At 38.9% G+C, this 23,838-nt stretch overlaps 1 protein-coding gene across 4 annotated transcripts in view; it reads left to right on the forward strand.

Annotated features, from left to right (window-relative positions):
- Positions 1-23,838, forward strand: part of Myot (myotilin) — a 65,480-nt gene that overhangs the window by 38,307 nt on the left and 3,335 nt on the right. For 2 of the 4 annotated variants that reach the window (XM_028881737.2, XM_028881738.2), the window contains exons 2-7: positions 12,149-12,667; positions 17,059-17,233; positions 18,187-18,288; positions 20,462-20,511; positions 21,052-21,184; positions 22,045-22,252. In XM_028881737.2, coding sequence (XP_028737570.1) covers positions 12,315-12,667; positions 17,059-17,233; positions 18,187-18,288; positions 20,462-20,511; positions 21,052-21,184; positions 22,045-22,252 — 1,021 coding nt within the window. In that variant the 5' untranslated portion in view covers positions 12,149-12,314. Of the gene's footprint in view, positions 1-9,591; positions 9,700-12,148; positions 12,668-17,058; positions 17,234-18,186; positions 18,289-20,461; positions 20,512-21,051; positions 21,185-22,044; positions 22,253-23,838 lie in introns of those variants that run through there. The other 2 variants (XM_028881739.2, XM_037197133.1) reach the window with 2 other exon arrangements.

The raw sequence follows: 23,838 nt of genomic DNA on the forward strand, positions 1-23,838 counted from the left end.
ATATGCCATGTGAAGACACAACATCCAAAGGGCATCATTAATCATGAAAGAACCTTTACCATGCTCTAAGTCTGGCAGCATATTCATCGTTAGCCTCTTAGATGCCAGAATTGTGAGCAATTAAATTCTATTGTTTATGAAGTATGAAGCCTATGGAACATTATCACAGCAAGCCAACTGGCTAAAACATCATCCTTCATCAAAGTAGGATCAGCAATGTGCTTCAGTAAGTTTCTCACTGTAATTATACTAAGGACTTGAGAGCAAACCATAATTAATTCACAGACACTAAATCTATGCCTCCTGTCTAAATCTATTGCTATAAAATAATACACGAGCATGGGTAATTTATAAAGAAAAGAGATTTATTTAGATCCACAGTTCTGGAAGCTAAAAAGTTCAAGACTGGGTGGCTACTTCTGGCAAAAACCTAATGGTGCTATACAAGCATGGCGTAAGTTAGAGAGGAAATTAAGTATGTGCAGGAGAGACAAAAATCCAAAGGCACACTTCCTTTATAGCAACCTAAGTTTGTGGCAATTAATCTAACCCTATAGGAACTGGCCCAGTCCTATGAGAAAGGCATTCATCCCTCTTACAGGCACACCTTTTACCTCCACCGAATTGGTCATTAAATTTCAGCTTGGGACATGCAGTGTTCTCTACAAAACCATCTAAAGTGTGGCTTTGGAGAAACGATTCCCTGTATTTCCTAGGTACAAGTGCTATGACTGTGCAAAAGCAAGATCTGGATTTTAAATACTGAGGCTTTTTCACCCTAAGTGAAGAAACAAGCAAACTAGACTAATAAGCTGTAGGTAACTAACTGGTATACCCCACGATAAATATAATATACTTTAACTAAATTTCACTAAATCCTGATCACAGTGAGACAAAAAAAATTGTTTTCTTTCTCATGGGTTCCAGGGAAGACAAGTAAGGCAAGTTCTATACCTGGGGTTATACTTGGGATGTGATCCGGCAATGTCACTGTATGTACTGGATCACATGTGCACATGTATTTGTCACACAAAATGTAGGGGAAACTCCACTTAAAAAACAAACTAACAAAGGAAAAAACCCTAAGACTTCCAGGAGGAACTTGAAAGCAATTTTTAGCTTGTTTCTTCTGGACAATTTAAGCAACTAGAGAAGAGGGAAATTTAAGTGAAACTATTAGAAGACACAATACATCAATAATTGCTTAAAAGGGGAGGGGAAGACAAAGGAATTATTAATCAAATCTAGAGTAAAATGAGTTTAAAGATTATAATGCGTTCTGCATTCAGACACAATGGGGCTTTTCCAAGTCACCTTCAACATGCCTCTTAATAAAACCAAACACAATTTGAGTTTGTTTCCTGCACAGGATAAAGAAGAAAATTACTAGAGTCTCTCTTTCCACCAACTCCCTAGTTAATGAGAAGGCCAACATCAGATCAAGTTATTCTACATTAGTTCAACCACTGTGCATTGACTCCCGGTGCAAAGATTTCATTTTTAAGCCTTCTGGGAGGGTCCCAGTGATGGGGACATAGGCCCAGATAAGATTTTTTTTTTAAAGTGCCGCTGGAAAATGTGCATGAGAAAATCCTCCCAGTGCATATCATTTAAAAGAAATTCCATTGGTCTCTGGGAGTTCTATGGCTGAGTGCCTGTGTGCCAGATGAGGACAGACAGGGTATTCCAACTATCCAAAGAATGAATTCACTTTTAATTCCCAAAGCAGGAAGTGTTCTTTTTTGGAAACTCAAACACCCAACAAGAGCAACTGTATAGGGGAAGAAAATGTTTTACTCAGTAAAATTTAGAAGCTATTTAAACCTTGACTATGCAGTCTTTAAATACTTCCCAGTACCCATTTCTCAAACACAGTTGCCTTGTGTATCTTAGCATCTCAACTGGAGGCATGACAGAGAAGAAAGAAGGTACAGGGCAAAGCAGCAGGCATTCAAGCTGAAATTTTAATCAGATGCTTCATACTTTTTTGTTTGTTTGTTTGTTTGTTTTTTAGAGACAGGGTTTCTCTGTGTAGCTTTGCGCCTTTCCTGGAACTCACTCTGTAGTCCAGGCTGGCCTCAAACTCACAGAGATCCGCCTGCCTCTGCCTCCCGAGTGCTGGGATTAAAGGCGTGCACCACCACAGCCCGGCCATACTTTTCATAAGTAAATTTAAGGTATGGTTGGTAACAGCTTAACCTGATCCACTTACTTGATCTGGTTAAGCTGTTATACCTGGGATCTATGGAGAAATGATTCCGTGTATATTCTAGGTATTTTTCCGTGTATTTTTCTATGACTGTGTAAAGGCAAGCATCTGGATTTTAAATACTGAGAGTGTTTCACCCTAAGTGAAGAAATCAGGTATTCTAGACTAACAAGCTGTATGTAACTAAGCACCTGGGTTTGGGTATTAATAATATGGACAGTAGTACCACATTCTCTTTTATTCTTTAACCAAAGGTAGAACTCCTGTAGTCGCTTGCCGGGATCCCCTTGTACAACAGCCCCTGTAGTTACCAAGGTAGCCTATTCATACTGCACAGTGGAAGCTGGGGTTTATAGATTCAACCGTAGACTTTAGAAAAGAGTGTGAAGGAGGTACTGGGGAGATAGAAAGTACTCCAAAGAGCGTTATCAACTGAAACATGCGAAAACCAAGGCTAAGGAAAAGAGAAGGGTTTGCTCAGTGTTGCAAAGCAGCTCATGGTTTATCCTTCTCTTTGCATGCATTTCTGTGCCAATCCTCCTCCTCTAAGGAGCGGTATTTAACGTACCCTCAAAATTCCATCAGCTTCTTCTATCTACAGGCGATTGTCAGTGATTGTAGGGCAGTAGCTTACAGAACAACCAGAAATGGATACCTCCCTAGCAACCCACCGGAAACAGCTGAATTCAATCATCTTAGTCACACACAAGCTAGCAATGAATCTTCTCTGGATTTTGACTCCTGGTTATCAAACTCAACACAAGTAGACCCACAGCCAAAGGAAGCCAAGTCATTAGCATAAGGGACATTGCTACTGATTCTCGAAGCTCACTTCAGAAGATGCTATCTGGCACACTTGTCTAGTCTTCTGTAAGTTCCTCCTACTGCATTTGTTCCTATAAAATGCACATATGAGCAGCAGATCTGAAGGAACAGAAGGATCTTATGTCTCCTTTAAGTCATACCTGATGGAATATAATGCCTTTTGATCAAATTCACCCCTCCTTCTCTCTCATTTCTCCTCCTATGCCCCCTTACTTTTCCCTCTCAAATTCATGTGTGATCTTCTTTTTAAAACCCACTAAGTCCACTTAGTACTGTCTGTATGTATATGGATGTTGAACCATCTACTGGGCATGAATACCCTTTCAGAGGCCTCATCCTTAAAGAAAACATACACTCTTTCCCTCAACAGGCATCAATAGCTAGGGTGGGATTTAATGAGCTCCTCCTCCATCCATGCTGGAATTTCTGCTGGCTTTATGTTGTTTGGTCTTGTGTAAGCAGTCACAGCTGCTCTGAAGACAAGTGTGCAATAGCCCTGTAATGTCCAGCAAATATGTCTCACTGCAAATGTTTACTGCTTCTGGCCTTGATACTCTTCCTGCTTTCTCTTCTGTGATGATTCCTGGGCCTTGGGAAGAGGGTTGTAATATAGATGCCCTACTTAGAGCTGACCATTCCATAGTCTCTTGTTCTCTGCATGTTGACCAGCTATGGGTCTATATTCATTGTCATCTATTTCAAGAAGACACTTCTCCTCTATGGGTTGAAATCTGCTACTCCGTATGCCACTCTATGGGAATAAGGACAAGAACTTAGATGTCAGTTTATTATTATGCCCATTTCTCAGAATAATAGTATTAGGCTCTCCCCTAAGGTCAGTGATCTCACCAATCATGGGGTTTTGGCTCAGTTAAAAAGCACCCAGGCATGGATTCCATTTTATGGTGCAGGTGTTAAAGTCAATCAGAAAATTATTGGTTACTCTCTTAACACTCTAGTCGCTATTGTGCCAATGCACATGCCTTAACAATCTAATTATTATTGTGGTTCACAGGGTTTGTAGCTGGGTAATATTGATTGCCTTTCTCCTTCAGTCACCTGCATAGCACCTTGCAGCACTGTGAGAGCTAGCTACTGGGGAATGAAGCTTCCAGGTCAGTTCCAGTTTCCTTTCTCCATGTCCGATGATTCAAGTATGTGGTGTCTTCAGCAATAGGGTCTTACCAAGTTCTGGAGGGTCACCAAGAGCAAAAGCAATATAAATAGCCTGTAATGTTTGAGGGTCTATGAGACCCTATTGACCAACAACCCGAAAAAAGGTAACCCATGCCTGAAGTGGGCTTTTCGGTGTGTGTGTGTGTGTGTGTGTGTGTGTGTGTGTGTGTGTGTGTGTTTTAATCAGTCTTGCTTGTTGCCTCACTCAAATGACATTCCTGCCTCAGTCACTCAAGTGACTTAAATTGCAGAAACATTCCATAGCACTGAGCTAAGTGAAAGTTTAGTAACTGTGAAAAGTTTATTTTTATTCATTTAATTATTCAAATTATTTTAATGGGCTTTTCACGTGTCAATGAAAAGAAATATGAAACAAACTTATTTCTTAAGAAGTAAAGTCAAATGGAAGCATAACTTTCTAGATATTTTATTGCATGATTCCTGAAAAAAATTAACTATGAGAGGGCACCAGATATGATCTAAGATCTAGCTTACATGAAACTTTATGCTTCTTAAACAAGTCTTCATTTAATTCTGATTTTCAGACAGTGCTATATAATCTCCTATTTCCATCCTATCTAGTCTAATCTAGTCTACTCTGCTTCACTCTATTCTACTTTGAGACAGAGTCTCATGTGGCCCAGGCTGGCCTCCAATTCATACATAGTTGAACTCCTGATCCTTCTGCCCACATCCCAAGAGCTATAATTATAGACACAAAACACTACACTCAGTTTACAAAATTCCATATGAAATACTGGGAAGTTAGGGCTTCCACATACTAGTCAAACACTTTACTATACTCTGCTGAGCTCTAGCCCCTACTATCCTTATTTTGCAACTCAAGAATGCAAAAGCCTTGTTCAAGGTACCAGAACTAGTAATTGCTGAATGAGTATTTCTACATCACGTTTAGGCATAACATCTCTTTCTTACCCCAAAGATATGATATTTATTTTTTTTAAAAATTTTATTTTCGGGATCTGGAGAAATGGGCCAGTAGTTAAGAGAACATGTAGTCTTGTAGAAGAACAAAGTTTGGTTCCAAGCACCCATGACAGGCAATGTATAACCTCCTGTAACTCTAACTCGAGGGATATCTGATGACTCTGACCTCTACAAGTACCTGAACTCATATGTCCATACTCACACAGAGACTTAACACACATACACATGTATAGCACAACCCCTGCACCTAAGGCTCAAAGGACATCACTTAAGAGAGGCCCCAAAATTGTAAGAGCCAGAGATTCGTGGACCTGGAACTGTATGTGCTGTGTGTGTAGTAGAAAAGCCATAAACTTAGTCCCTGAATCTCTGTAAATCAGTTCTGCCTTGCTCTTTTAATGAGGTTATGTAAATCTCTAGAAGGAACCTACATCTGTATTTCTGGGCTGGTCTCTTGGGCTCAGCTAGCTTCTGGGATCTCTAAGTAGGTAGGGAGTACCTCCCTCTATAAATAAAGATGCTTCATAGAGTCCTGAATGAATGAGTGTGTGGGGCATAACTAACACTGAAGTTCATTTAATAAACATATATTTATGTATATTCTGTATCTTTGTTTCTATGCTAGACTTTCTGGATGGTGACCAATACTTGTTTCCAAAGCTTTTCTTTATGGGTATACATCTTTAGTGTAAACCATTAATTGTTTTAAGAATTTCAAAATTATAATATCTTTCATGAGAGTGTGTTATCCTTAATGATAAAATCATTTGTTGAGAAAACTGTTGGGTAAAATTCTTTAAAAGCTAATATAAATTTTCTGAGTATTACTGTTCCTCTCTCAAAAATATCCAAATCTAGTCGAAGAGGAATATCACACTCACAGTAAAGCCTGTTATACTATTTCTCATACCGATCTATGAGCAACTTTCTGATTTAAATGGGTAACCGAGGTATTGTCTTCATGTTGCAGTTATCAAAACTGTAAGTATCCTGTCGAAGGCTGTGCTACAAGTGTGGTGAGTGGGCTCTTACTTGGGTCTCCAAAATATATAGCAAAAAAAACCAACAGGTTAATGTGTCTACAAAGTTATTGAGCATTAATTAAATTAATGCTGTCATTATTACTCCTTAAATACAAACTCATAGGATTCACAATTTTTTCCTACTTGAGAATGTAAGATCAAGCTGAATGCCAGAGTAGATAGTTCAAGTCAAAAATGTCATATCATTCTTCTCACTATATATCCACATAGAATGTCAATAATCTTCATGACGTGTGACCTTATACAATTTTCTTTACTCCTTATTCCTTTATCTTCAATGTGACACTTTTCTTCTCCATTGATAGAGCAGAAATGAGCTTCATCAGACACTCAGCTCATCCTTTAGAAGCAACTCTCAGAACCATTTTTAGGTACTTTACATTTCAAAGACAACAATGCCTATATGTGACAGGGGGTGGGAATAAATGATAGTTAAATAGCTATTCTCTTTCTAGGAATGGTAGGGCAAGGAACTTCCCTAACCTGTGGCAGGAAAGGTTTAAGTACCACAGTACTTAATGTAACTAAATTTTGTGAGGCACTAGGATGATTGTGTGAGGAAAGACATGTGACAAACTCTCTTTTGTAGATCAGCTAGAATAAAGTTCACCTCCCTGGCATCTTAATGATTCTTTTGGTATAAAGATTCCAATATTTTTGTCAAATAAGCAACCATTCAATGGATACAGATGTGAGGAGGCCTAAGACACCACTCAAAAGAGTCAGGAAAACAAGTTCATAATTGATTATTACTAATAAACAAAGAGCCTTAATTCCTGGAGATGGTATCAGAAAGGAAGACTGATTTACTGTCTCAGTCAGAGTTTCTATTGCTATAAGCTGTAACAAAACACCATGACCTAGAGCAAATTGGGGAATAAAGGGTTTATTTTGCTTACTCTTCCACATCGCAGCTCAGCATCGAAGGCAATCAGGCAGGAACCCACACAGGGAGGGGACTTAGGAGCAGGTGCTGATGCAAGAGTCTTGAAGCAATACTACTTACTGACTTGCTTCTATGGCTTGCTCAGCCTGCTTTATTTTAGCATCCAGGACCACCAGCTCAGGGATGTCACTACCCACAATGGACTGGGCACTATCCCATCAATCACTAGTTTAGAAAATACCCCTGAGTCCCCTGGCAGTGGGACTAGGATTTATCCCTGGTGCAAGGACTGGCTTTTTAGAGCACATTTCTTATGGTGAGATACCTTGCTCAACCTTGATGAAGCAGAGGAGGGGCTTGGTCCTGCCTCAATTTGATATGCCAGGCTTTGTTGACTTCCCATGGGAGGCCTTACCCTCTCTGAGAAGATGGTGGGGGGGAAGAGGAGAGCAGAAGAAGGGTAGGGAGGGGAAACTGTGGGGTAACTGTAAAATGAAAAATAAAAATAAAAAATAAAACTTAAAAATTAAATAAATAAAATAAAATCCTAAAGAAAAAAGAAAATACCCCAAATGCTTGCCTATAGCCAGATCTCATGGAGGCACTTTCTCAATCGAGATTCCCTCCTCTCAGATAACTCTAACTTGTGTCAAGTTGACATAAAACTATCCAGCACACTTATTCTTTCTAAACTATGCCTTGATCCTCTAATGTAGGATGAACTTTTTGTCTTGAGTATAAAGGTTATCACATGTATCACATCTTACAAAACCTAGCTACAAGAGCAGGCAAAGCTTGATGGACAGAGGATACAGAAGACAAATTCTTTCTCAACTACAGTACATTAGAAGCCACTCTGTGCAATATTAGGGATATAGGGGTCGATCCTTGATGTCTTCTGCACTTGGCTGGTAAGATATATCTCAAACGTTAACTCTGAGACACCTCAAATCTAATGGCTCCTCTTCCTTGGTCAAATCATTTTTTTTTTCCTCAGGCAGAGTCAAATGTTAACCACTGATAGCCTATTTAAAATGCTTAAAACAATCTCTTATAGAAAACGCTGTATAATCTTGGTCTTCTTATTTTTACATAACTCACATTTTTATGTCTTGATACTGTGGATGTGCCCTTCTTGAAGGAATTTGAGATATCAGAGAGCAGGTGTGCTTAAATATTTTGGGAGATTCCTGAAATAATACTTTGTAGGCAACCACCTACTCATCAAGTCCGGCATATTTTTCTACTAAGCAATGGCCAGGTCCTGAGACAGTAATTACCCAATTTTCCCTGAATAGCAATGCAAGACACATGGACATGGTCAGTTGTGGAGAAGTTTTTTAGGCTGTTTCTCACTTTGCTTCATAAATGGCCTTAGCAATCTTCTCATCTCATCCTCCTCAGTAGCTAGGACTATAGGTACACAATATCAAGCTTGGCTATTAGGAAGAATTTTATATGAGTCACATGTGTCCAAACATATGTTTTTTGAACCCTAACACACATGTTAATCAAAATAAGATTTGAGTGCCTACTTGTGATCTAGGAAATTTGAAGCCATCAAAAGGAAATAATCCTGATTGGTTGGCCTGATCCTCAGGCCACATATCTCATTTACCATCTCTGTTGATTAGAAGATTGTTTCTTCTGTAGTTATTTACATGCCTGCACAAAAATGGTAGCCTAAACACAATGGTCTCCAAGACAATCAGAAAAGAAAGAAATGAAGGAAGGGAAGAAGGGAGGGAGGGAGAAGAAAAGAGAGAGAAGGGCGGGACTCTGTGTTCAATGTAAAGTGAGTTTGGGGCAAAAAAGCATTGACAGACTTAATCTTATTTGTTTGGAGTTTAAGGGTTTTAAAACTCTCTGAAAATAAAAATGCTAAGTCTCAGGGACATATACTGGTCAGAGTCAGAAAACTGTTAAACCAAATGACACTTTTCCTCTTGTCAACCTGCGAGTCAGATGCCACCATGACTGCCATCTGGCACCTGCCCTGACCACACCTCCTCCTGAAATGCACTGCTCGAATCAGACTCCACCCCCACTCTTATTAAGCAAGTGAAAAAAGAGAAAGCCTCAAATGCAGGGTGGTACACACATCAATCTGTAGTCTTTCCCCTACTGGTCCTCTCACTTGAGAAGAAAAACTCATCACCAGGTTATTCCAATTGTTTTGTATCATCCTCAGTTTTCTCTTTCCTTTCGTCCGTGTCTCACCAGTGGGGAAGATCCGAATTCCCCACCTCAACACATGTACAAATCAAGTTTTCTTCCCCTTTCCCCGTTTTCACTCTCGCTCCATACAAACTTGTCAGCTTACAGTCAAAACTCACATCTGAAACAAAGAGGCCTGCAGGAGAAGCTCATGTAATCCCCCTCCTGAAATATCACCAAGACATCTGAGATACTGTTTAGATTGTGGACTCTTACTTTGGCATGCCAGCATAGGTAGAGAGACAGGAAGCACATCAGATGTCATTATTTGGCAGCTGATAAAAGTCAGGGCGCTGCAATACTAAGCCCAGAGCCACAGCAGCCTGAGGGAAGGAGATGCAGCTCCCTTCTCTTCAGTAGTGGGTTGAGCAGAGCTGGCACCCTCTGAACTCAGGGTAAGTGTCTTGATTATTTGTCCTATAGTTTGAGCTTTTGTTTGTTAGTTTGCTTGTTTGTTTAATGTGGATCAGAGGCATATGTACGAAGGTGATCTTCAGATTTAAAAAGAAAGAGAGAAAGCTGACAGTTAACAATATTAGAATGGTGCTGAACAAAGTTTCAAAGAGAAAGGAGCCTGTGCGGTCCACTGGAACTGAAAGGCTTGAGCAGAGGACACAAGCAAAGAGAATTTTACATCCTTATGTTAAAGCATGACTTTTCCTTGGAAAGGTTCATTTGATCTGACTATAATTATGACCTTGTACTGTGGCCTCAACCCAGTCTTCTGTGAAAGTCTATGTCATACTAGAGGGATTTTTTTACTGGTTAAGATTAGCAAATATTAACTATTAAATTAAGAATTTCTAAAGTATTATTTTTATATATGAGATGGCAGAATACTTTGTTTATAGTCTTTAAAACTGAAATATTAATAAGAATAGAAAAATACTTAGAATCTAATAGAGAACTGAACTGTGGAACAACCACAACAAACAAGAAGCGAAGTTGTCTGGGGAAATATATTGTTTCACCAACATTTTGTAAACATCTATACGAAATGTTGTGGTGATATGAGTAAAACTTTTGAAACAGCCTATCTGTACCTGAGCTTTAAAAATACAAGACTATCAACTAAGGAGATTGATACCAAAACACTTAAGATGGTTGACATCCTGAAAATATATTTTTTTTTAAAAAAAATCAGAAACTCTTGTTGAAAAATATCTCCAGCCTGGGTCTTAAGTAGTTGGTCCTGAGTAACTGTCCTGCCCAGAAATAAACTTAAGAATCAAACTCTAGATTCATCAAAGAGCTCCATTGCTATAAAACCAGTTGTCTTAAAATAAAGCCTTTTTATTTCAGGAAACAAAGGTTTCTATTAAACTGGTCCCACCCTCTGGATCATTCTCCCTGACAGTTAAAAGGCCTCACATAGTACATTTCTACAATGCACTCTGGTTGAAGCATTTGGACTCATAAATTTGAAATTAGGGAATATGTAAATTTTCATGTATTCTTTCTCCACAGAGCCTTTTTCTATGCAGTTCCTTGTAGCTCTGTCCTTGCTAATATTAACTTAATTCTAGCCTGCCAGCAAATCCTAAGGATGAGATAACTTGGTCTGGGTGAATCAAGAACAGCATTTTCCTCCAAACGGCAATACAAATGATTATACAGCATCCAGTTTCCATGGGAAAACAATTTGGTGAACTTTGCAGATAAACATTTGATTTATCAAAATTTCAGAGTTTCTCTATATTATGTGAAGCAAAATAATATATTTTAAATTAAATCATCTGATATTTCTAATGAAAACAGTGGGTATTGCAGTAACTTGCAGGAGCAGTTGCTCTGACCTTTATCTAACGTGGCAATGGGAAAAATCAGAGGCAGAGATAAATAACCCTGAGGGTGGATTTTAACAGCAAAATGGGGGAAAACAGGGGACCTGCTGTAGGGAGACAGAAAGGCCACTCCAGAGATGAGTAAGAGTAACAGCATCCATCCTTCCTTTATTGACAGGCTAGTTTCATGGGTGCTTTATTTATGTCTATATTTACTGATTGCTGTTGAAAATAACAAGTAAGAGGAACTGTGATTTCAACACTAGCCTAAAATACATATTTAATAAATAAAATAAACCAGGTAGTTAAGAGACCACTGAGATCAATAACTAAAAATTCTAATCTAAACGTAACAAGAAAAATGACATTTGGCTTTACAAATGCAGTCTGTAATAAATATTATGCATATAGAGACAAGCAAGTCCACAGTCCTCAGTCACCATGTACTTTGGTAGTATGATCAATACTGAATCAAGGGTAGAAAAAGAAGCAGTGAGTTATAATAGTAAAAAAAAAAAATTCAAAATTGGTGATAATAAATTCATTCTACTTTTTGAAATTGAGAAAAAGCAAATGGACATTAATGTTAATTGATGTACCACAGGGGTTATTCATCTACTTTGATAAGAAATGGGGAGAATTTGTCTTGATGAAGACTGACATACATTAACTGCTACTGATTTTAAATCTTCACCTCTCTGAGGGTCAGGAATCTGCCGGGTCTGGATGAAAGCTAATCACAAGGCTCTAAAACTATCACATCGAGTGACATCCAAAGTATTTCTTATCAGAAAGTGCTCCTTGGAAAAATCTTTGGTGTCTGTCTTGAAACCTCTGCACATCTTTTCACCCAGAGATGAGCAAGTACACTGAATCCTTTTTTACTTATTCTAAACAGAAAAGTCACCTGGGCAAAGATGGAAGTAAAGAGAAAAGACAGAAGGCGGGAAAACTCGACTCTTGAAGCGACCCTAAAAGCGCATAAGCTTTCGTTGACAATGTCAAATAAACAATATGGTTTAGACTAAACTTTTAACTGAATCACTTTTCCCCTTTTCAGAAACAACATTCTTCAAGAAAAACCCACCAAAGCCAGGAGTACAGTATTCCTGAGATCTCGGCAAGCAGGGCCAGATCCTGCAACCGCCTCCAACTCCGGTTTGCAGCCCCACGGTCAGGACTCTACCCGTCCAGGAGCAAATCCGTCTTCCACATACCAGCTAAGCATGTTTAACTACGAACGTCCAAAACACTTCATCCAGTCCCAAAATCCATGTGGCTCCAGACTGCAGCCTCCAGGACCGGAAGCCTCCAGCTTCCCGAGCCAGACCAAACAGTCTTCCATCGTCATCCAGCCCCGCCAGTGCACAGAGCAGAGGTTTTCTGCCTCCTCTACAGTGAGCTCTCACATCACCGTGTCTTCCTCTGCTTATCCTGCTTCCCAGCAGCTTGCTGGCCCCAACCCAGGCCAAAGGGTTACTGCCACCTATAACCAGTCCCCAGCCAGCTTCCTCAGCTCTATATTACCATCTCAACCTGATTACAGTAACAGTAAAATCCCATCCACTGTGGACTCCAAGTAAGTGAATCTTTGTATACTGCATGTGCCATACGCTTTAGCTGAGGAGGTTTGAGGATGAGCTGCTGTTGTTCTTCCGAGTGCAAAGCAGCAGTGGGAGCTTCATTCTCACTGAGTCAGGATACTGGAAATAAGTCATCTAAGTATTCTCCAGTGTCCAGGCTGAGCGGAACTCCAATTACCTACTATCTGCACACAATTACATCCCTATTATTTATCATCTTCAGAAATAAAAAAAAAAGTGGATTTCTAACATACCAGGGAATGGTGAACTTTCTGCTTAACTCTAAGCTAAGTTCCTCTTACTGCAAATTTAATTCCTCTGAGGTCTGGCTTGGCTGGGATGCAGAACACCTGTCTGTTCCTCTGTGGCTAGTATTTCCTCTCTCATAAGCAAAGGCTATTAAGTTTCTTCTCATAGTCTTTTCTTCCTACCCACTTCTCCCTCTAATCCTGACTATCCACTTGGCTAATATAATTTAAAATTAACACTTTTTAAAAGTCTGGCACTCAGACAGTTGGTCACTTGTATAAATGGTCTTTACTGGGATCAGAAGGGAGGCTCGAGCAGATGAAGTTTTGTGGCTTTAAGGTTTGTGTTGGTAAGTGAGGCCATAACTTGGTGAACTTTCTCGGATGATCTAAATCCAGGAGCAAATACCTACAGCCTTATGCAAGCATGCACTGTATTTCCACAGCCGGAGACTGTCCTGGAAGAACTCAGTCCGAGGAAGGGACACCATGTGGAGTCGACCTTTTTTTAAAACATGAACTGAATACTTTGTACTTATTTAAATTTAGGGCTATCAGTTGTCATATTTCTTGGCTGGAGAGAATATCAGAGACTAAACCAGAGGCATCTCAAACATTGTCTGGTGGACCATGCCTTGTTGGAGTCTTACTGGAACTCTTGCTAATGTTCCTGTCTTCTCTAGAGATTTGTTTGATGTTGAACAGAAAAAGGACCTATAAATCAGTGTAGACGTACGAGGTTATCAAGTCCTGATACTCACACAGTCTACCTGTATGAATGATGAGAGTGTTCAGCAACAAGATAACTGAGCTAGTTTTTCTAAAAATTATATTATTGGTTGAAATTCCAGAAAAGTAGCTGAAATGAGCACAGTGATTCAACTTGTAGTGGAACTTATTTCCTACTTTAAAAAATAAAAACCAGGACACTCAGAAACACGTTGGAATCCTACAGATTTTAAATGGAATTATATATAATGGCTGATGACTAATGGTTCATGCCCTGGAATATATAACATTGTCATAGTTTTGACTTAATATTTCAAAAGGACATCTTCCTCCCCAACTCCTCACAAATTCTCATTGTATTCATTGGATGTGTTATACTTCTTTCCTGTTCATAATCATTAATATGAGCATTCTCCATGTAGCTTCTTAGTATTTCCAAGTTTCTTATATTAGTATTTTAAATATAAAACCTACTCTGTAATATTTTTCCTAATAAAATCTTTCAATCCTATTCCAATTCTGCTCAGAAACAAAAAGTTATCAAACAAATATTCACAGAGCCTCAACCACAAACCTAGCTCTGTGCAAAACTAAGAAGAGGAGAGACAAAAATAGAGACTAAGAAAGCAAGCCTAGGAGGTCCCCAAACCAGAGATCAAAGGTCCAGCTTTAGCTGTTCCATTTTCAGCAACTGTAGATAAGTCTTCTAATCTTACCATCGCTACTTGACACCCATTCTGAGTCCAGCTGTACAGGGTGGAAAGGCCTGGCCTTTGAACATTTGTGCACAATTCTCTCATTGTTATGATGGGCTCAGGATTGTTCCATCTTCTAAAGTAATCCCTTGGTTTCTGACCTAAAGACTCTTGAAAGCCTTATTTCACTTTCCAAAGATAGGAACTTCTTAGGCAATGGTTTTAGCAGTTGATCAAACCACACAGTAGAAAGTGGGGAAATTTCTTTAATTCTAATTATTCCTTCCAAAGAGCTGGCCATGGGGCATTCAGCAAATAGCCTGCTGAGTGATCCAGTTTTATGAGCTGTATCATATTTAATGATCAGGATTAGCAGTGATAGGAGAAAGATCTATAAAGCAGTGTGAAAACACAACACTAATTTATAAGTAAGAACATATGAGTCTAGTACATGTGACACCTGATGTGCAGACAATAAGGGTATGTAGTGAATCAACTAACTGAGGCTGTCTTGTGGTTCTCAGGCTTGGCTATCATTAACAGTCCCTCAGGCTTTCTATGAAATATAATGATGAGAACAGAATTGTCTGATTCTGATTCACTTTACCAAGCACATGTGACTCTCAAACAGATGGGACTCTAGAACTGAAGACATTATAGGCAATTATCATTGCACACACTCCAATAATATTAAAGACTTTAATATAAAGCCATTTAAAAGGCTTTAATATTCCTTAATTGTGAACAAGAAATCAATAATTGTGAATATAAACATATTGATAATTATGAACAAGAAAGAAGGCCACTGCTTTAGTCTAGGAATTTAATCAAGGGAGAGGGCTCACTATTTACTTACATATTTGATTGATTTGACTATTCACTTTATCGAACAAATCAGACTTTTAGTTAAGGATTGATATAGACTACTGGAAAACCCAAATATCTAAAATGGAAAGGGAGAATGGGTACCATCAGTTTCTAAGACAATGTATCTTGACTGTAATAAAATAAACATCGGTTCACTCAACTGGCAGTATCTCCCACAGCTATGCTTTGTAGTGGTGGGCATAGAGTGGCATGTGATGAGTTATGGCACCTGTTACTTGTCGATCTGTTTACATTCGGCCCTGGGATAATCACCAGGTCCTCCAGCCCACAAAGGGAAGACTCTGCTGGACTCAGTCTTCATTTCCTCTGAATCACAAGTCCTTTTATGAATCTTGAATGCATTTGGATTTGGATCTGGATGACTAGGGAACATTTATCATGATCATCATAAAATAGTCATTAGAGCAATGGCCAGTTTCCCCATGTTAACTAGAATGACACAAGTTTGCCCCTATAGGTTCTAAATTGGTGAGCTAAGTTAAAACAATGTGAAATACTAGGAAAAGTTTGAGCCACCTAACAGCTAACAACACAGGATGCCTTCATTGCTGCCCCTGCTCTTGACTAATGTTGATATGGAAATTTGGAGAGGGCTCAGGATACCTTAGATAAACATTTAGGAACAGAATATGATGTAAGAACTTAAACTCTTCAAATTATTTTCAGATTGGTGACATTTTTTTCCAAATCCTTTTTTAAAAGTTATGTTTCATGTTCTATCTTCCTCTAATTATCCTTTCCTTTCTCTACCAAAAAAAATCAGTTTGGCAATACTGAAGAAATCATCATTACTTTAAAAGTTATTTTTATGCAGTGGATTGGATCATTTGGGCTATAAATATAACTGGAATTGGAAATTAATAGGAAAGCCAGAGATCACATTGAGGAGCAGCAGAACATTCACAAAACATGGGTGGTGTGATGGTCAATTCAGCTATAAAACAAAGAGCCATGATTGGCAGCATTTACCAATTTCCCTGGTATAAAGACTTTTACACCATCAATTTCAAGCCCTACCCTGAGATCACATGTTGCTAGAAAGAGATCCTAAAAAAAAACCCAGCTCTCTCAGGACCAATAGAGGCAGCTAAAAGATACCACTGCCTGATATCCATCTTCCATCACACAAGAAATCCAACACTCAGGCTGAAAGAACTAGAAAGCTCCCTTTAACCATCACATTCTTTTTTTATTTAAGTATTTTTTTTCATTTTATGTATCAACCACAGTTCCTTCTCCTATCCCTCCTCCTGCTCCCCCCCCAAGACCTCCCAACCCCATCCACTCCTCCAAAAGTGTTAAGGCCTCCCATAGGGAGTCAACAAAGTCTGGTACATTCAGTTGAGGCAAGACCAAGGCCCTCCCCCCTGCATTAAGGCTTGGCAAGGCGTCCCATCATAGGTAATGGGTTCCAAAAAGCCAGCTCATGCACCAGGGATAGATCCTGATCACACTGCCAGGGGCCCCTCAAACAGACCAAGCTGCACAACTGTCTCCTGCATGCAGAGGGCCTAGTTTGGTCCCATGAAGGCGTCCCAGCTGTCAGTCTAGAGTTCGAACCATCACATTCTTCAGGGAGGATCTTCTAGATGTCCTCCTTAGGTCTGAATTCTTCCTCCCACTATATAGTCTCCTGCCAAGAGAGACTATATAGACTATATAGACTATATAAAAGCAACAGCCATTTTTATGGCACCCTTCTTGACTGTAATCAGGGTCATTGGTGTTCTCGACAACACTAGAAATTCTAAGTGATAACCTCTATCTAAAGATGGCTTACCAAATGAATTCAATTCTATAATTTTCATTTCTTTTTCTTTTTTAAAGCTATCAACAATCTTCGGTTAGCCAACCAGTAAATGCCATGCCATCCCCAACTGCAAATGCTAAGCCCACTCCAAGGACTCCTGACCATGAAATCCAAGGATCAAAAGAAGCGTTGATTCAAGATTTGGAGAGAAAGCTGAAATGCAAGGACACCCTTCTTCATAATGGAAATCAAGTGGGCAAGCTATCTGTCTCATACAGAAGGCCAATTAAACTGTTAAAAATCTAATTCCAATAAGAAAGTTCTGAGGCTGAGAATACAGCTCACTGGTAGAACACTTACCTAAGGTTGATACCCAGTACCACTGCACAAACACACACACACACACACACACACACACACACACACACACACACACACACAAGCCCACAACACAAATTACTTCTGTCTTTCATAGATCTATGCCCATAGAGGCAGCAAGAAATAGGATTCATTTTTTTAAAAAAGGAATATTTGCTTGCTTGCAATTCATTACCACTTTAATCTGAAGTTCACCTTTTGGGTTTCAGTAGTAAATGGATGAAGCAGCTAAAAAAAGAAAGAAAAGGAAAAAAGAAAGAAAGAAAGAAAGAAAGAAAGAAAGAAAGAAAGAAAGAAAGAAAGAAAGAAAGAAAGAAAGAAAGAAAGACAACCTTGATAATAAATGAAATTTTTATCTTACACATTATTTTATCAAAACTCAATAAATTGACAGATTTATTTATCCCTGCCCTTGGGGTAGGAAGAGTAGAGGCAGGAAGATCAGGAGTTGAAAGCCAGCTTTGACTAGAGGACTTCAAAGCAAGCCTGTGCTCCATGAAATCTCTCAAAAAAAAAAAAAAAAATAACCACTGCCTTCTCACAAAATGTCCGTCTACCAAGTAACTAATGGAAAATTTTACCAACTCAACTTTTTTTGCACCTTAGTGTATATTATCTACGGACAAATAAAAACAGCTGTAATTATTCTATATCTCTTAATATACAGTTGAATTAGTTGCTCATCTTTGAAGACAAGGCTCTTTGGGAAACATAGAAACTATAATTCAAAAAAGTAGGACGACAGTTTGAAGTTCTGGCTTAGAGTAATGGTTTTCGGGGTGTATCCCTTCAAATCCCTCTTACCAAATCCCCTCACCGTCCTCTAGAGACTGACTTATGAGGAGAAGATGGCCCGCAGGTTGCTAGGCCCGCAGAATGCTGCCGCTGTGTTTCAAGCTCAAAACAGTGACGCCCAGGATTCTCCACAGGTAAATAAAAATAACTGCCATGTGACTGTGGCCTTTGTTTTTCTTTTTGACACAGGATCTTCAGCCCTAAATGTGGCTCAATCGAGTGTCCTTTTTGGCTTGTTAGGTCCTTAACATAGGGACACACAACTGTGACCAGCTTCAGTCATTTTTTTTTTTGGAATTTTTAAGTTGTTTGGTGTTTCAAGCTGTGTTTGTGACTTTCTTCTGTAGTGATCCTGAGTTTTAAAATGCCTCTTATTGAACAAACTAATAAAATGACTCTATTGGGTAACATCTCTAAGATTAATGAAAGCTCATTTTCCAAAAAAGGATTAACTTCAGGATACAGTGAATACACACAGACTTGCACCTGACCAACTTAATTGTAACAGGTAAATTAACTGAAAAACACGATACAGTGGGGAAGGCAAACTGAAGGGCTGTTACCCTTTTGATCTCCCTCTATACGCTGCCTGTTACACCCTCTTAAATAGTCCTCAAGGCTATGAGCAACAGAGATGGAGACCGGACATCATTGAGAAAATAAATTTGAAATAAGGAGAGATTTTTGTTTCTGGTAAAGGCAACTAGACCAACAAGAAAGGATGGATCAGGGTCTAATGGGGTAAGAACTAGATCTCAGACATTGAGCAGTCCATTCTTTCATTCATTCATCCATCCAACCAATCAATTTACATGGAGCATCTACTGTGTTGAACTCTAGTCACGGCATAGACAGCTACAGCCAGAAGAAGACAACTCCATCTCTACTAGTAGAATGACTCAAAAAATTACTTAATGTTTATGACTGTTTGAAAGGATGAAGACAGGGCCAGGGCAAGAAGAGAGCAGCAGAAACATAATGAAGGCAGAAAGGGTAAATCTTACTATTTTAGACACGCAAATATTAATCCTAGGTAATACAAAATGTTACCCAATTACAGTGTAACTAGAAACAAAAATACATCTCTGCTGTAATTGAAATACTCTATTTCTGAACTAATATGTTAAAGCCAAAAGTTTTTTTTTTTAAAAAAAAATTACTTTTAGCTGGGCAGTGGTGGTATACTGCCTTTAATCCTAGCACTGAGGAGGCAGAGGCAGACAAATCTCTGAGTTTGAGACCAGCCTGGTTTACAGAGCGAGTTCCATGATGGCCAGAGCTACACAGAGAAACTCTATCTTGGGGAAAAAAAAAAAAAACTTATTTTGAAGATTTTGAGTTTTAAAAAATTATTAGGTTTGATTTTTGCTTTCATTTATTTATTTATTTTTTGCTTAAAAAGAAGGCTGTTTGCTGAATTGATAAGTTGTTTTGACATTTTATTTAAGGAATCTTGAGACTAGCCAAAATTTTTTAGATTGTTTTAAAATGCCAAAGGGATTCATCCCAAAATAAATGCTTGTACTCAGATTTTCTGTCCCTGTACTTTGTAGAGAAATATTTAGGCTGAGACTGCATTTTCTACTTCTTTTCAATCTTCCACTGTGCCAAGCAGAGCGACATCTATGAAAATCAGCCACTAAATATATAATCAATTAATTCAATTATAACGTTCATCAATTCCTCACTTTATTCTTCAAGTAGAAATAATTTTCCAGCACTCAATATAAATCATGCAATGTAAATATTCCTTTATTTAGCAGGAACTAATTCTTGTTTCAAATTTTTGTATAGTTTTATCCATATTTCTAATGGTGCCCAACAGGATTTTATGCCATGAGCTAAAAGGAGAAGTATTTTCCAGTCTAATATGTGTTTACTGTTGGTGGTGGAACTGCTCAGCAGTAGCTTGACACCCACTGCCTAGTGCCAGCACAAGTGACCTCATGTCTATTCCTGCTTTGCTAAAGTACAACCTGTACTGTGTCCCCAAGTCAAACACATCAGAGGGACACATCATCCTTTATCATAAAACAGTCGTCTGAAAAGTAAGCTACCATCAGTTCTGGGTCCAGCTGATCTTTATAAATCACACCTGCGAAACTATCCAGTTAATTCTCTGGGGTTCTTAGTAAGGATAGAGGTGGTTCGTTGGCTCTGTTTTAAATAGTAGATATACAAAGCCAATCACAACTGAGGTAACACATCCAAAACAGAAACATTCCTCTCAACTACAATTGCTTACTTCTGCTTCATTTAAAAGGATCAATCGCATGTTAACTTTCTCATTTTTTTTTTCATCTCAAGCAGCATAACCCAGAACATGCACGGCTGCAAGTCCCCACATCACAAGTAAGGTAATTTTATTTAATTTATAAAGAGAGATGTATTTTGCTATCTAAAATGTTTTCCACTAAAAATATATTATGTATACGTAGCCCTCACGCTTACTATATTTTTTCAAAATACAGTGTGAATTTTTAATGCCAAAGATGATAGTGAAAAAGTGTATGTCAATTATCAGAGCTATCTCAAAGGGAGATTTTTAAACATTATATCCAAATAGTCAGGACCATGCCTCCATGTTAAATAACTTTGTCACAATAAGGGAACCCCAGTTACTAACTATTAGGTACACATCGATAAATTTAAGGAACTATTTTTAAAAAGAGGGTTATTTAATATTTAATTTGTACCAAATGTATCTAAATTGTTATATTTCTGCCAGTCATCAAATAAGCCACTGAATACATCACCCTTAATGTCTGTTTCCATTGTCACCATGCCATCAGACCAAAGCAGAGACTCTGGACTTTCTGGCGTAATGGCCAAATTGTATTGTGTGAATGGAAAAGCAAAGACATTAATGCACAGTCACTATTAAAATATTGTTGTAGAAGTAGATCATCCTCGAGAGCAGAGGCAAATGACCAGGATGCCATCCAGGAGAAGTTTTACCCACCACGCTTCATTCAAGTGCCAGAAAACATATCGATTGAAGAAGGACGGTTCTGCAGAATGGATTTCAAAGTAAGTGTTTTTAAATATGCCAAGGACACATTAGCAATGGGACCACAAGTTTGGGGAAACGCCTCCTTTCCCACACTTTTACAGCTTGTCCCACAGCCTGAAAAGCACCATGTACAAGGAGAAGGAACACAAGCGCTCAAGCTCAGTTGACACCCTAGTTGTGCTACTTTCCAGCTGTGCAAGCTTAGACAAGTTAGTTAACCTCTCTGTGTTTTTTGTTTTCTCATCTGTGAAATGGGACTAACATAGTACTTATCTCATAAAGTTAGGAAGATTAGCTTAGTAAACAGATGTACTGGATACACACACACACACACACACACACACACACACACACACACACTCACTCACTGATATACAGGCTGTCTCAAGTATACGCCGTAGTTGTCCATTAACCACTTAAAGCTACTCTGCTCTCTTCCTTCCTAGCTTTTTAGGCTATATCAGTGCTTTAAAGGAGACCACATCATATTTTGATTATCCTCATTCTAAGAACTTTCCCTTGTAAAATGTTTTTTTCCAGATTCCCTATCGATGAGGGTGGAATGTCTTCACACAAAAACATTTAAACAACTAATATTTATGTACAAAACTGTAGCTTCCATATTCCTTGTGGAATAAAACATATAATGTCTAGATAAAGTAACCAAAAGAAGTCTTAAAGAGTTTGAGGTTGTATTTGAAAGAATTAGGTGTGGTCTGAAATAGTCTAAAAGCAATATATTAATCTCAAGTTAAAAATTCAAGGTAAAAATTTACAATAAATGTATTTTGAACTCCTACTTTACATTTTCAACCCCAAATCCAGATGACAAGATTGTTAAAATCACAAAGAGAAAACTGTCGTGTCTTGTTTCTAGGTGAGCGGACTGCCGGCCCCCGATGTGTCATGGTATCTAAATGGGAGACCAGTTCAATCCGATGAGCTGCACAAAATGATAGTGTCTGAGAAGGGTTTTCACTCACTCATCTTCGAAGTGGTCAGAACATCGGATGCAGGGCCATATGTATGTGTGGCCAGGAACAGAGCTGGAGAAGCCACTTTCACGGTGCAGTTAGACGTCCTTGGTGAGCCCCCAAAGAGATCCTTCAAAGGCAGAATACTGAAAAAGAAAGTATTAAAAAAAGAAAATATTTCAGAGAAAAGCCCAGAGACTTCATACTTAATGTTAACATCTACAGAATCTAGTGCAATGCCAGTTTATACTTAAAACAACAAAAAGACATTTTAGTGGGAAACAGCAAAGCTAGAATAACAGATCTACCACTAGTTCTTTCCCAGAAAGGCAATAAGGGGATAATATAATTTTATTTTAATTTATTGAGGGAGGGGTGAAGAAGCGTTTGTTTTACATATCCCAAGTCACAGTCCATTGGAGGGGGGCAATGCAGGAACTGGAGTCAGGAACCTGGAGGCAGGAACTGAAGAAGAAGACCAGGACAAAGCTGCTTCCTGGCTTGCTTCCCAGGAGCTTGCTCAACCCACTTTCTCTTTTTAAAAAAATGTCAGTTAAAAATATAATTACGTCATTTCTTCTCTTCCCTTTCCTCCTTTCAACCCCTTCCAAATCTCTTCTTCCAGACCCTCCAGTGCCCCGCCTTTCTTCTCTCAAAATTATGGCCTCTTTTTCTATGATTATTTTAGATAGATAGATAATGTAGATGGATAGAGAGATAAAGAGATAGAGATATATAGATAGATGAAAGATGATAGATAGATAGATAGATAGATAGATAGATAGATAGATATTTAGTATTGCTATTAATATGTATGATTTCAGAGCTGACCATTTGGTATTTTATAACTAATTAGGGGGCTCATCCCTGGGGTAGACTTCTCTCAGCAGACACTAGTTACCTGTAGTTTTTTGTCTAAGGGTGGAGCCCTGTGAGATTTCCCCCTTCAATATTAGCACATCTATTGGTGCCCTCCTTGTTCAGGTCTTGTTTAGGCAACTATTTGTTAAGGTGTCATGGGTGAAGGTTTCCTGTTGTTTCCAGTCTGTGCTGTGAGACACAATCTCACAGCAGACTTGTTGTTCTTGTGGCTTTTAAAATCTTTCTGCCCCCTTTTCTGAAATGTTCCCTGAGCTTTTGGTGCAGGAGTTGTGGTGTGGATATCCATCGAGGGTGGGTACCTCACAGTCAGTTGTTTTCTATAATTTGACCAGCCTTGGGGTTTTTGTTATGGTCTCTGCCTACTGGAAAGAGGAGCTTCTTTGACGAGAGTGAGAGCTACACGTATCTGTGAATACAAAGAAAAGTATTTAGAATGCAGTGAGGATTTAGCTCTACTGCTCTGGTAGAGTGATAGTAGTAAGTTCTCTTCCGAGATCCACGAACTCACTACTCCTGGGCAGCTGGCTAGGTTTCCAGTACCAGGCACGGTTTCCCTTCTGTTGAGTCAGCCTTCAGTCCGATTAGAGAGCTGTTGGTTGCTGCCAACTCATGGCCGCCACTATTGCATCCTTAGGTGTATTCTTGCATGCTGCTCGTTGTTCACCACACATAGGTAGGACTATTGATTACTTCACCCTTTTACCATTTGCACAGCTCCCTTTGGCAATATGAAAGCTAGTCCTTAGAAGGAGACTGTCTATCACTTGAATCCTGCTATTTCCCCTCTCTAGCCTCCCCCCCATCATTTACTTTCC

This window comes from Peromyscus leucopus, chromosome 19 (genome assembly GCF_004664715.2).
Source record: "Peromyscus leucopus breed LL Stock chromosome 19, UCI_PerLeu_2.1, whole genome shotgun sequence".
NCBI classification, from domain to species: Eukaryota; Metazoa; Chordata; class Mammalia; order Rodentia; family Cricetidae; genus Peromyscus; species Peromyscus leucopus.